A 14,391-nucleotide genomic window follows, 5' to 3' on the forward strand; every position below is an offset into this window, starting at 1 on the left:
TTATGCTAATGAGTTCCCCTAGCTCTTTTTCTACGAAACGACCCCTGGTGCTCACTGCATGGAACTCGTGGCTCTCAGGGAGCAGGTTCGTTCCCTTGAGGCTAGGGTTACCGACCTGGAGAAGCTGAGGCAGAGAGAGAGTTTTGGGGAAGAGACCCTCAGGGACTTACTAGAACAGTCCCACTCCTGTGCTGACAGCTCTTCTGCTGTTGGGGACAGTGAGGGTCAGAGGGTGTCAGTCTAAGGAGGAGGAATGTGATCCCTTGAAAGGGACCCCTTCCTTGGGCGACGGACTGATATCCTCTCGTATTGAGGATACCCCTGAGGGCTGGGGCCAGGTGGGCTTCTGGTAGTGGGTGATTAGATCATTAGGAATTTAGAGGGTGGGGTCTGTGACAGGCATTTTGATTGCATGGTGAGTTCCCTGTCTGGTGCGAAGGTTGCGGACATCACATGCTGTCTAGGTAGGTTGATAGTGCTGGGGAGAAGTCAGCAGTCATGGTGCACCTTGGCAGCGATGACACTGGGAAATGCAGTTGTGTGGTCCTAGAGGAAAAATGTAGTTTACTAGGCAGAAAGTTAAAGGCCAGGACCTCAATGGTAGCATTCTCAGAAGTGCTGCCGGTGCCACACTCAGGGCCAGCTAGACAGGCGCAGATCAGGGTTCTCAATGGATGAGAAAGCAGTGCCGGGAGAAAGGGTTTAGATTTGTTAGGCACTGGGAAACTTTCTGGGACAAACTGAACTTGTACACTGGAACCAAAAGGGAACCAGGCTGCTGGCAATTAATATCAAAACGGTAGAGCAGCTTTTAAACTAATCCTGGAGGGAAAGCTAACACGAGTTGGGGAGCCTCCTGTTTGAGACTAGTCAGTCCAAAAGGGATGACTGCATAAACACTCAGGATGCAGTCAGATGGGGCATTTATACTGGTATAAACTGCTGCGGTTCCAACCGGTGCAATTTGATCCGGAAGAAACGCAATCACACTCACCTCCTGACTGCGCAGCACATCACGATATGCCCGTTTTATTTTTTTTTTACATTTTGCACATGCGCATAGGCAGCCATCCACAAAGTTGAGATCTTCGCGCAGGCGCAGAACACCCCGTCCCAAAAAGCGTGCCCTGAAGCGAAGACGTCCCTTTAAATTTTTACTCTGAAACTGGCCTCCGTGAGGTACCAGACTCGTCTAAAGCCTTACACTAGGCCCTTTTGTTTGTTTGTTTGTTTGTAAATGCCGGGGTGAAGCTTCGCCCGAGCGCACATCAAGGAGACTTTAAAAAAATGGCAACCGAAACGCAGAAGCCTCGGGCTTCTGAACGGAAGTGGCTAGACACCGGCGGAGAGCGATCAGAGGGGGATAATGCGGTTGGAACCGGTGCGCTCAGGATACCACCACTTGGGGACCTAGTAGCAGAATACAATGGTTTAAAGCTGTTTGCAATGGTTAGGGACGGAAGGCAGATGTTCGCCGTGTGATCGCCCATAAGTACACTGATTCCAACCGGCATCTATACCAGCATAAATGCCCCGTCTAGACGCACCCTCTGAGTAATATTGATAGGAGCGTAATAGAACTTGTGAGTGAGGGCATGATGGCAACTGAGGGCGTAATGACTTGCTTGAATAAAATTTTGTTAGGCTTGTTGAATACCACAAGAGTCTTTTTTACGCTCTATATGTTGCTAATATTACTGTTTTTGCCAGTGTGGATATTGTTGAGTTCTGGCGGTTACTTATTCATTTATTTAAACAGAGCTAACTGAGTAGTTCAGCAGTTCAAGACCCAGGTGCTGCATGACGGAGTGAGCTCCCGTCTCTAGTTCCAGCTCTTGCCAGCCTAGCAGTTCGAAAGCAAGAAATTGCGAGTAGATAAATAGGTACCCCTTCGGTGGGAAGGTAACAGCGTTCCGTGCGCCTCGGCATTTAGTCATGCCGGCCACATGACCACGGAAACGTCTTCGGACAGCGCTGGCTCTTCGGCTTTGAAACGGAGATGAGCACCGCAACCCTGGAGTTGGATTCGACTGGCTTTTGAGCAAGGGAACCTTTACCTTTTAACCGCTTCTTATTACTAAGAAGAGGAGCTGCGGTGGCTCAAGTGGTGAAGACGCTGAACTGCAGGCTGTGGAAGGTTAGTAGTTCAGCAGTTCAAGACCCGGGTGCCGCATGACGGAGTGAGCTCCTGTCTCTAGTTCCAGCTCCTGCCACCCTAGCAGTTCGAAAGCAAGAAATTGCAAGTAGATAAATAGGTACCACTTCGGTGGGAAGGTAACAGCGTTCCGTGCACCTTGGTGTTTAGTCATGCCGGCCACATGACCACGGAAACGTCTTCGGACAGCGCTGGCTCTTCGGCTTTGAAACGGAGATGAGCACCGCAACCCTAGAGTCGGACTCGACTGGCTTTCGAGCAAGGGAAACCTTTACCTTTAACCGCTTCTTATTACTAAGAAAGCCGACCATGAACAATAGGTCCCGAGGGATTCTGGGAAAGCCTCAGCCCCCCGCCCCCCAATCATCTCCTCAGCAAACGCCAAGAATCCCGTCTCAGTAGTTTTTGGTGACTTGGTATTTCCCGCCTTCATTAATATTACGCACCTTCATGAATATTTATATCTCCGCGGGAGGGAGAGGAAAAGAGGGGGCGGGACTACGGTGACAGCGGCGTTCTCTTCCCTCCCTCGCATGCCTGACCGGCCGTCGCCCCCTGTGACGTCATCGCTCGGGGCCGCGGCCTTTTGCCAGAAGGAAAAAGAGAGGGAGGCAGCGAGGATGGCGGCCGGGCCGACGCGGCCTCCCCGGCCTCGCAAGGAGCCGCAGCCGCTGGTCATTCCCCGGAGCGCGGCGGAGGAGCAACGCCTCAAACTGGAGAGGCTAATGAGGAACCCGGTAAGGGGCGGAGCGTATGGGTGGGGGGTGGGGCTACCTCATTCCCCCACAGCGGGGCTAGGAAGTAACACACACCGCAGTGATGGAAGATAAGCACTCCTCTACATCGGTTCCTCCTCAGCGGGGCTTTCTTGGGAGGAAGCATTGTGCTCCCCCCTTGATGTCTTGCACTCCGCCTGTTCTTGTTTCTTATCCTTATTTTGCCATATTTTTAATTGGTAAGAATTGCTAAAGTTCCTCTGGAGAGTCTCTAAAGAATTCACAGTGCAGTCGTAAACGGGGGTGCACCGTCTGAGCCCCGGTTCAGAAGAGAGCAACTTTTGTTTAGAATTTCACTGTGAAGCTGGTGGGAGTGAATGCATCCTGTAATTGTGTGCGTGTGAGTCAGTAAGCCTTTCTGCAATGCATTGCCTGCTAGATCATACTCCAGTGCTGGAAACTGTTAGCTGTTAATATATTTGAGGACGTTTGGGAGAGGGTTATAAGTTTATGATTCTTAAATTGGTGAAAGACTTATTTAGTAGGAGGGGACTTGGGCAGTGATTCCATGAGACTCAGGGTGTTTGTGTGTTCTTCTGTGAAATGTTGGAAGGTATGCCTTCTTGAGCACTTGCTCCTGGGGTGAAGGTTCTCATATCCTACCCTACTAAGCCCTTGTGCTGGGCAGTAGATGTCACCCCTGTTTTCCCATATCCAGTTTAAGTCCTTGTTCTTGGAATCAGCAAGGTATTCTAGTCTATGTCTTTCCCTGACCCTTGTGGAAGCTCTGCTTGGGGGTAGTGTGACCCTATGATTTACATAAAAAGAGTAGGCAGGAGCTCCTATAACAAAAAGAAGACAGCTACTGGAAGCAAAAGTTGTATTCTGAATGCCCATTGGTGTATTTTCAGTGCAACCCAATTTAAAGATAAATCCCACTTTAGTCACTGGGTTTTTCTCAGATAGATGTACATAGGATGGCAACAGTAATTTTTAAATAAAATATATATGTTTTCTTCTGTTAGCAAAGAGTCCCTAAATATGATCTTGCCATATTTACATAAATCTGTAATAGTAATTTGCATTTTATAGTGTTTATAAGTGTTCGAAATCTTTTGCATTAATTGTCATCCTTGTAGCAGCACTGTAAGGTAGGCTGCTATGATAACACACTAAACATGAAAAGATAAAAAAACTGCAAAAAGGCGATAAGAAAAAATACAGAACAATTTAGTAATGAGTAACACAAGTATAACTAATAGTAATACAACTAAGAATAACACTTAAGTAGTATTTACACAAATTCAACTGGTAAATCGTAGATTTTTTTCAGAATTGTTTTGATCTTTTCATGCTAGAACACCCCATGTTGTAGATGGAGGTGGGGGGGGCAGAGAGAGAGAAAGAGTGACTTCTCTAAGGGCGCTGAGTGAGTACATGCCAGAGAAGACATTTGAACTGGGTATCCTGAATCAGAACTCATTCTGTTAGCTCCTGTGTTACATCAGCTCATGATATAGTAAAGCAAATAAAACCTAGTCCATTTATTCTTCCCAGGGATTGTTTGTGAAGGATGGGGGGTGGGAGGATGACACAGCAGTGTACCCCCACTGTACTCACATACCATTTAGGTTTAGCACTTGTGCTAGTATGTAATTTAAATTGTGTAATTCCACCCTGAAAATATTGGGGGGGGGAGAGAATTCTCATCCTGTGTGGGAGGCTATCCCCTTGCAATCTCTTAAATACAATCTGAATAAATCTGACAGGTGGGAGTCCTGACTCCCTTCCCTTCTACCAGAGTCCCTGGGGATGGGAACAATTCAATTGGATCCTACACTTGTATAGAAGGAACCTGCTGTATATAGAAAGTGCATGTTAAGTGACTCTCCTGATTGTCTACATGCAGCCAAATGTCTAATGAGTACCTTTGCGTGGCGGGGGGAATCAGTTCTTTATCTTGAACCTTTCTGTTTAGATTCAGCTTTGAATATCTCTGTAAAACTGCTCTCTCCGTTGCGACCAAAGTGTCAAGATATTGTTCATTTCTTGTTGCAGGATAAGACTGTTCCAATCCCTGAAAAACTCAATGAATGGGCGCCACGTCCACCTCCAGAATTTGTCAGAGATGTCATGGGCAAGTTGCTATTTTAAGCTTTTTCTGTGCTAATGTGTGATGGAACCAGGATGTGAATTTGAAAGGGGGAGGAAATATGGGCTGTGATTTCTTTTTTCAGTGCTAGATGAGAGATGGGGTTTGAAACCTGAAGGTGATGTGAGGGAGGCAGGCGTTTGTTCTTCTAAATGTATGCAAAGCATCTAAACCCCTCTGGTTGTCAGGGAATTATTGCTATGAATCACTTGCATTTCTGACTTCCCACTCTTGAAATTACATGTGAGATTATGACTGTAAATGCTCAGATTCAGCAAAACAAATGATTCATGCTTCTAAAGCATGGTACGTCCAAACTGACATGAAGAGGAAATGAAACTGACCTGGGAACTTCCTTAGTAAACAAAGATTTGAAGCTGGGTGTCTTGGGGCTAGTGCCAGCACTGTGTGTGTGCAAGCACATGAATACATGCACACCTAACCATGACTGTACCATGGTTTAACTTCCTGAAAATCTCAAGTTTCTAGCCCTCATGACTGCAAAGGTGTGATTGAAAATGACTGGATAGTGTCTTCTGAGATTTCAGCAACCAGGGTGTGGTGGTGAGGGAAGGCTTCAATACACAGCATAATTCCTTGCTGATCCCCATAGCAAATGCATCCAAAATAAATTATTTGCTTATTGTACACCAGCAGCAGAATGCTGTTTTCCTTGACATGGGATTTGGATTGCCTGGGGTGAATTATTTTAGCTCTTGCGCACGATTGAATCAAACACTCTATTCCACTGGCATTAGATGTTGCCATTTGCCTAAAGTGTATTTTGAGTCTTTCATGATCATTGCAAAAGAACAAAAACAAAAGGAATGTGGCTGATGACCTTCACTTTCTCTTGTGTGCGCATGTGTAGAGAGAGAAAGGGAGAGAACAAGGCGTTCAGAGGAAAAGGGAATGGAACAGGGTTTCCAGGAGCCAGGCCAAATTGTGCTGCTATTTATTGGCTTTCCAAAGAGTGTCGCAGGGGATTCTCAAACCACTAAAAAGTACCGGCAAGGAACTTTTAGATTACACACAGCTTTTCTGTAGGCTATGTTGTCCAAAAGCCAGGAGCTGATGCTGGCACAGCAGGGTGAACGTGTTTGGAACCTAAGAAAGGGGAAGTTCAAAAAGAAGCACTGTTAGTTGGATTTCAAAGCATCTGGCATTGCTGTGAGTAGAGCAGAATGCAGATACACTTCTCCAAAAACAAGGTAGTGATGTAAAAGAAAAACTGCACGGCCTCTCTCCAGCCAGATCTGATAAGGACAGTTGTAAGAAAAATAATTAATGCCCAAAGCACAAGCTGTTGCTGTGTTCTCCTGGACATCTGGTTGCCCCCCCCCCCCCCCCCCCCCCGGCCACCACTGTAAAATGTTAGTAGCTGTTTTAAAGCCAGGCCCCATCTGCTTCCCCCACCTCCAGCTGCCCTCATCATTGTGCATCCCAAAGATTATGAACATACTCAGTTCTCATTGACCTTTTGGGTGGTTTCGTCTTTAATTTTCTGATACGTTCCCACATTCTTAAGTAGTCTTCCTCCCAAGTATGCGGAACCCCATACCTCGTCTCTAGTTGTCCCAGTTTTGCTCCCTTCCTGTTTTTGTTTGTGTCAGTCCTCATTGCAGAGGTGGGGTTTCTTTCTTTCTTTTTTTTACAACAACCCTTATTGGCATTATGCACTAAGAGGTATACAAAACATGAGTACTCAATACAGTTAACACATATCTCACTTTTTAGAAGCCAGATACAAAAAAGTTGCCACTATTTCAACAGTTACAGCATTTTTTTGTGGAGAAGAAAAAAGGACTTATAATTATCAGATTGGCCTGTTAAATCCATTAACAACCAATCTTAATACTTTGTGGTTAATTGCACGGACTCTAATCTGGGAGAACCGGGTTTCATTCCCCACTCCTCCACTTGCACCTGCCGGATGACCTTGGGCAAACCATAATTCTGGCACAGCTGTTCTTGAAAAAGAGCAGTTTCTGTCACTCAGCCCCACCTACCTCACAGGGTGTCTGTTGTGGGAGGGGGAAGGGAAAGGAGTTTGTAAGCCGCTCTGAGACTCCTTTGGGTAGTGAAGGGTGGGGTATAAATCCAATCTCCTCCTCCTCTTCTTCTTCTTAACACGAATGTCAGTATAATAATCACAATACAGAAGGACATGCCCAATGCTTTCTACTTCCTTTCTACCGCAATCACATAACCTCTGTGCGTAAGGAATCTTTGAAAATCTCCCTTGAAATACTGCAGAGGGCAACACATTAAAATGTGCTAACATATAAGCTCTATGAGTACATGGATCATTGAGGGAGAAAAAACATTTTGCTATCATCCCCACAGGAGGATTCCCTAATCTCAGGGGAGAACATGTACCAGAGGGGTTTCATTACCTTCTCTTCTTCCATACATGTTCTATGCTAGGAAGAAATTGCTGCTGTTCCGGTTTTCTCCAATGAGCGACTGGCCATGGGCTACCAACGGAGTCCTTGGCAGAGCAAAGGTTTTACCCCCACCTTTCTTAAGTTCATATTCATCATCTATCCTTACAGTGTAGGGTAAAGCTAAAAAGAAACAGTGCCCCTTTTTATCCCTGGCAGGTTCTAGTGCTGGAGCTGGCAGTGGGGAATTCCACGTATACCGGCACCTTCGGCGGAGAGAGTACCAGAGGCAGGATTTTATGGATGCCATGGCCGAGAAGGTCAGATGAATTTTCCTCAAACCGTTTTGGCTGAGAGTTGGGGGACTGTTTTTTTGTTTTCTGCTTTTTCCTCCAACAGAATGACACTCCTTAAACAGGAGGAATGCTCCTTAGATTTGGAGGAAGGCTTCAAACTTGAGCCCAAAGGAGAGGTGGGGCATAAATATTGGATTCAATAGACTTTGCTCGGTGGAGTGATAGGGAGGAAGAGGGCAGGATCCACCCTACTCTTTCCTGAGCAAATACAGTTCTAATTGTTATAGCTGCCTCTCAAATATCTATCTAGCAAGGACGTCCAGGCATTTTTAGCTAAATATGTTGTTGGGCTTAACCCTGCACGTGGGTCAAAAGGCAACTGAAAGAAACTTGTAGGAAAAATGCATTGCAAATGTTGAGAATTCTTGTGTGTGTACTTCATTTATAGTCCCTCTTTCTTGTTAAGGCTCAAGATGGCTTACAGAATTTGAGAGCAATGCAGTAAAGATCAGTATAGTGCATACAAAAGAGAAGAGTGATGTAAAAGTAGTATGATACATCCAACAAACAATATAATGGAGAAACATTTTCCACCATTAAAACAGCTCTGTTCCTATTCTAAAAAGTGCCCTTTTGATTGCTTCTGTTACCACCCTATTCCCTTTATAAGTGAAGTATTCTGGGAAGGCAATATATAAAGCTCACTTATATTGATCCCATAAAGTTTAGTATTGTATCTACTGAGCCTAGCAGCAGTTCTGCCATTTACTATGTGTCTACTTCTGTTTGGCTCAAGGAGCCATTTTTTTAAAAAAAACATTAAAGAATATGTTCTCATCAGTTTTGCTGAAATTTGTGTTTTTAACAGTATCCTCTGTAATGTTAACCCCCCCAACACATGCATTCATCTTTGTTCATTTAAATTCTAATAGTGATTTTGTATTAAAAGTTCTGGAAGATGGTGGAAAAATAATTTTTAAGAACCACTAAGATTTAAAGCGAGTGCAACAGTATATTCTGATTGTAACGAAAATATCCCCTGTTGTTGGTCACAGCAAAAACTGGACGAGGAATACCAGAAGAGGCTTGAAAAGAACAAAATAGTCGCAGAGGAACAGACAGCCAAACGTCGAAGGAAACGGTGAGGGCAAACTGCTCTTGGCAGAAGAACTCCGTTAGACCACAGTGATGTCAGTCAGTCCCCACTTTTATAAGTCTTCCAAAAAGATTGCCCCAGTCTTGCAGTTGAAATAAAGAGTGAAACATTTTGTTTCCTGAAATGGTTTGGGGATTCTGGAGAGGTTTGAGTGAGACTCACTGCTTTTCTTGCTCACATTCCCATATTGCTGGAATGCCAGGAGGGTGACTGGCAGTACCCTGTGGAGGAAAGGATGCAGTCCAGTATTCCCCAGTGCAGTGCTTGTAGGCACCATGGCACCTCCTAGCGTGCCTCCCAGTGCCCATGTGCTGCTTGAGTCTTATGGATAAAAGCCAAAGGGTTGTGAATAGGAGAAAGAACAAACAAACAAGGGTGATTTGGGTTAATTCTACCAGCTTGATTGATGAGCTAAACATTGAAGTTATTCCAGCGAGGTTCATCTCAGTCTGTGTACCCTTGGCTTGGTTGTAGTCACAGACTTCTTGTGGCCTTACAGAGCGCAAGCCCTCTCCTTTCTCTAGATACCAAATCCTGAACAGCATCTCTGCCACAAGGCAAAGAGCCCGTCCCAGCTTTCCTCCACCTCCGTGGTGCAGGAGGTGACTTGGAAGCAGTGGCTTTGGCTGTCTTGAACTGAACTTCCAATGTTTTGTGATTGCTGCTGCCCACGGCAGCCATTTTGTGGTGGAGTCCAATGTCTCAAAGTTCCAGAGTCTCCTGCAGGCTCACTGAGGTTTTAGCCAATGTGCTATTATTGGAGGGCCCCCATTAAGCAACTGTAAGGCTGCCGACATCTACAGTAACGGCTGTTTAAAAAAAGCTTTGGCTTCAGAGGCTGATGGAAGGAATATACTCATATTGCAGCAGAGGCCGAGAACAAGTGACTTGACTGAAGTGGCTTAACTGAAGCCGGCTAGTGAGTCCATGCCTGAGATGAGACTTGAACCGGCTGCCTCTTGGGTCACAGCTTATTCCCTTGGCCACCAGCCTACACTAGGAATGTATGATTCAGTGAAGGAGGGAGGATGGGAGGAGTCCAGTGCCTAGTGTTATTTATTTATTTATTTATTATTTTATTGTATTTCTATCCCGCACTCCCCCGCAAGCGGGCTCAGGGCGGGTTAGGTAAAGGTAAAGGTTCCCTTGCTCGAAAGCCAGTCGAATCCGACTCTAGGGATGCGGTCCTCATCTCCGTTTCAAAGCCGAAGAGCCAGCGCTGTCCGAAGACGTTTCCGTGGTCATGTGGCCAGCATGACTAAACACCGAGGCGCACGTAACGCTGTTACCTTCCCACCGAAGTGGTACCTATTTATCTACTTGCAATTTCTTGCTTTCGAACTGCTAGGTTGGCAGGAGCTGGAACTAGAGATGGGAGCTCACCCCATCATGTTACAACCAAACAAAACCAATTAAAATACAATACAATAGTCCGATTTAGAATCTGATAACATAACTCTCTAGATGGCAGTTAGTCAACAAAGTGTCTGAGTGAGTCGGTATGAATGCCCAAATGGAACAGAGAGTTGGGCAAGTGGGCATTAAACACCATCAGTAATATATCAACATGCAGATAGAGCGGGTTGGAGCAGGGGAGGCCAATGCAAATGGACACCCGCTGCCTCAACCAAAGGGCTGGCGGAACAGCTCCATTTTACAAGCCCTGCAGAACTGAAATAAGGGCATAAGATCCAAGTGGCAGCAAGAAGGATAGTATGGGCCTGGGACACAGAGATTGAGAGAGGCCGGGGCCTGGAAAGGTGGCTCAGTGGGGAGAGGCTAACCAGGAGTGTCTGTCCAGCAATCTACGGAGACTCAGTGGCGTAGGATTTTACAAGCCACAGTGCCTGACAGAATGGAGTGCCAAGTACTGGGAAGCAAAATACAATGTGAGGGCAAGGAACCAGGTCAAATATGTGTAATTTATGTTAATGTTTGTTGAGGGTATGAAATACCTCTAGCCAACCAAGATGTAATTCCCGCATAATCCTCTAGGTGGCTGCAAGTCCACCTTCCAGCAGTAAGTTCAGGTGGGTAGCTGTGTTGGGAACAAAATTTGAGTCCAGTGGCTCCTTTAAGACAAGCGTGGGGAATGCTACAAAGCTTGCCTGTAGCGTAGTGGCATTTACTATTAAGTATGCAACATTACCACTGAATGCCTCCCCACCTAGCCGAGGAAAAAAAGATGACTTAAGAACAGCACTCCAGACAAGACAACTTTATGTATATTTATGATACATGCAGGCACAGAAGAAAGAGATTCTGAAAAAAGTTCCACTTTTAATTTGAGCTCAGCAGAACCTGGGGGAGAAATCTGGGATTTTTATCATTGTGGCAATTTGACCACTGTCAGTCTTCTCCTGGCTCTTGGCGGCTATTGCCGATGGGGAGAAGGGACTTCCTAAAATTCCACAAGCCCTCCATTGCCCCCCTCTAGTTCAGAATGTCCCCCAAGATTTGTAGATTGCCCCCATTAGGCTCTAACCTAACACGAGAGCAGCTATCTTCTGGTAAACAAGGCAAAATAAAAAAATAGGTATGGAAGTTATTTGTCTTTCAGGACCTCCATCAGGGATGAAACAGGATGCATTCTGTAGCTTTAAGGATTATGTCTGAGGAACTGCACAGATTAGTGCCCTTTTAAAACAAAGAATATTTTAACACACGCATAATTTTTTAATATATATTTAAAAAACTTCCTTGCTTTCTTTATAGTCAAAAATTGAAAGAGAAGAAATTACTGGCAAAGAAGAGTAAACTTGAACAAAAGGAAGAGCAAGAAGGTAATGTGGATGTATGTTGGCCTGAGTGCATGTGGCACCATCCAAAGAGAAATTCCAGTGGTGCAGTAGAAACTGAGCATCTGCAGAATGTGCCTAGGAGAAGGGGGTTTCCACGCAAACCTGAAGCAGATTTATACCCTTGTAACTCCACTGAAACTTCGAATCGCCCCGTTTGAGAGGGTATCTTGCACAGCAGTGCTTGGGAGTTGTCAAGGTGGTCATAAACAAATGGCAGCCTATCTCTTGAAGAGAAGTAGGTGTTGGGAGGTTCTAAGGACTCAGGACAGCAGAAGCAGAGGAGTAGCTGCCACCATCCTAAGGAGCGGCAATTCTCAAATAACCGCAAGATGGAGCAGACAGAATTGTAGTTGTCTATAGAACACACTCCTAGTTCTGGCTGCTTGAGACGAATGGAGGACTGTTGGTTCAAACTCTTGGCACCACGAAGATCAGATCAAGCGTGTGCCCAGCCTGGTGAATGGGAGTCGTTACATATTGGGAGAGTCCCAGCGCCACCACGAATGACACCAGGTCCATTGTCTGAGTAGAGGCTGGTCTTATTATTTATAGACCTGGCATTGTACAACGCCCATGTCGGGGGGGGGGGTCAATCATCCTAGCCCCACTACCTACAACCTTTGGGGTGGGACGCAGGCTGGAAGGGGGCTGAGCTACTCTACTTCTCCGTCCCCTTCTCTTATCTCCATGCCTAGTCCCACTGCTGTACTTCCCCTTCCCCAGGAGCACTGGAATCCCCTGCCTGGTCATCATCGTGCCTAGTGGTCTTTGCCAGCTGCGGACCAGCTATGAATCTCAGACCAACTAGGAGCCTCAGATCAACCAACTATAGTCCTTTAAACAGCTGTTGTTAGCTCCCAACAAACTCCTGAATTTGGTATAGAATCGTAATAATCAATTCTATTACGCACCCTCACAATTTAACCAAGTAGCCTATGATTGCCTTTTTTAAAGCTCAATTTAGACAGTGATTTAAATAAAGGCTAATGCATATCAATGGCAAATTCATTTCAAGCAAACCAGATAACCTCTTGTTAATTAATTTGTTAATTTAAATACCAAATCAATTAATTAATCAATTTATCATTTTCAGAGGGTAGAAGGAGCATTTGTGCCTCAGAATCCTCTGCCTGCTTGCAAGTAAAAGGATTTGGGGTGTGTGGGGTGTGATCTTTCTGGATCAGAGCAGAGATCCATCTAGGGCTACAGTGGGCAACCAACTGCCTCTTGACGCTCCTAAGCCAACCTCGAGGTACACCACCTCTGAATGTGGAGGTTCCATTTAGCTATCATGGCTAATTGCTTGTGCTCTCCGTTTCTTTGGGGGGAGGGAACCATTCATTTTGATGGGGAGCCATTCAGAAGTGGTCTGAAAGAGGATTCTGGGGTTAGGATTTGTGGGGAGGGGGGCACGGGGAAAGGGCCACATATTCAAAGCTAACATCTATTTCTACATCTTTTCCCGTGCCTTGTACAGCTGCCAATTCTGACAGTTCTCAGAAGCAGCAGACCAGTGAAGAGGAGGAAGACAGAGACGCCTCCGAGGAGGAGAAAGAGGATGATGCGGAAGAGGCCAGTTTTGTGATGGGGAGATGATGGTGCCAACTCTGCAGTGGTTTTTCACTTGCTGTCGAGGAGCCTGGATGGAGCCTGGAATTTGAGCTCAGCAGACTTCATGGTGCTGCTCTGCATCTTCGCCACGGCAGAAGTGGGGCCATAAGAACCCCCCGGGGAGTTGCCCTTAGAGCCGAGCCAGACAGAAGTTCCTTCCAAACTTGCTTGTGTAACTGCTGTGCAGCCTATTACAGGGATCCTGGGGAAAGGCTACCCACGTGACCTCTCCTCGTCTTCCTGGCGTCACTCCAAATTGTTGTCTGTCTGAAAGCCAACGTTTTATCCATCTGTGTCAGGCAACCCCCTCCCTGAGCGACCTGAGTACACACACGAGTTTAAGCGACAGAGCGTGGAATAGGAGTCTGAAGCAGAGGAAGTGTCCGGACTCCTCCATGACAGGAGAGAGCAAAATGATTTGGGAGTTTCCACTAGGCTCCTCTTGAGCCCTTGTGGTGAGAAGTGGTTCACCAGGATGATAAAAAGTTTGCTCTTTTCATTGCTGAAATGTGCTGTATACTTTGGTCCTGAAGAGTTTCTGGGAATAAAAAGGAAAACCTTTGAGCGCATGTGTGCCTTTTTGCTGTGTTGAAAAGAAATCTGGGGGAGGGGAAGGCCACCAGTCGCAATTAGCCTTGAGAGCTGAATAGAATCTGTTTGAACACGCTATGCTTGTTCAATGCTATGCTTCTGAATGCAATCTGTGGCATTGTCTGCTGCTTATGAACCCCTTCTTGGGGCATCTGGTTACCCAGTGCTGGAAACAGAGTACTGGGTTAGGTGGACAGCACAGGAATTCTGAAATTACTGTAGTCTGTTATTCTTCCTTTTTTCGTCCTTCAATCTCAAAACAAGTGTGATTAGGGTTGCCTGGTCTTACCTTGGCTGGAGCAGGGGACTTTGGGGGGCATTCTGGTGGTGGGTGAGAACATTACAGGTGACGTCGTCATGCTGGGGACATTCTGGTATTTGGGCAAACTCTATGGTTTTTTCAGCCTCAAATCACGTGACATTCCCGGTGCAATGACATCATTTCTGGGTGATGTCATCACATCGGGGATGTCACATGGTGACGTCCCTGTTTGGGGGTGGGGCTTCCCAGCGGGCTGAAGCCCTGAAA

The 14,391-nt window shown here is 46.0% G+C and overlaps 1 protein-coding gene across 2 annotated transcripts; it reads left to right on the forward strand.

Moving 5' to 3' along the window:
• Nucleotides 1-2,713: 2,713 nt before the first annotated feature.
• PRKRIP1 (PRKR interacting protein 1 (IL11 inducible)) lies at nt 2,714-13,834 on the forward strand. 2 transcript variants are annotated; one of them, XM_015408018.1, is made up of 6 exons: nt 2,714-2,892; nt 4,930-5,008; nt 7,627-7,727; nt 8,759-8,844; nt 11,575-11,642; nt 13,138-13,834. In XM_015408018.1, the coding sequence occupies exons 1-6, from the start codon at nt 2,776-2,778 to the stop codon at nt 13,254-13,256; spliced, it is 570 nt and encodes a 189-aa protein (XP_015263504.1). In that variant the 5' UTR covers nt 2,714-2,775; the 3' UTR covers nt 13,257-13,834. The 2 variants fall into 2 exon arrangements, with proteins under 2 accessions (XP_015263504.1, XP_015263505.1); XM_015408019.1 differs by lacking the exons at nt 2,714-2,892; nt 4,930-5,008 and adding an exon at nt 7,279-7,529 and having other exon boundaries at nt 7,605-7,727.
• Nucleotides 13,835-14,391: the final 557 nt, after the last annotated feature.

This window comes from Gekko japonicus, unplaced genomic scaffold (assembly GCF_001447785.1).
Source record: "Gekko japonicus isolate JY-2015 unplaced genomic scaffold, Gekko_japonicus_V1.1 scaffold1, whole genome shotgun sequence".
Lineage (NCBI taxonomy): Eukaryota > Metazoa > Chordata > Lepidosauria > Squamata > Gekkonidae > Gekko > Gekko japonicus.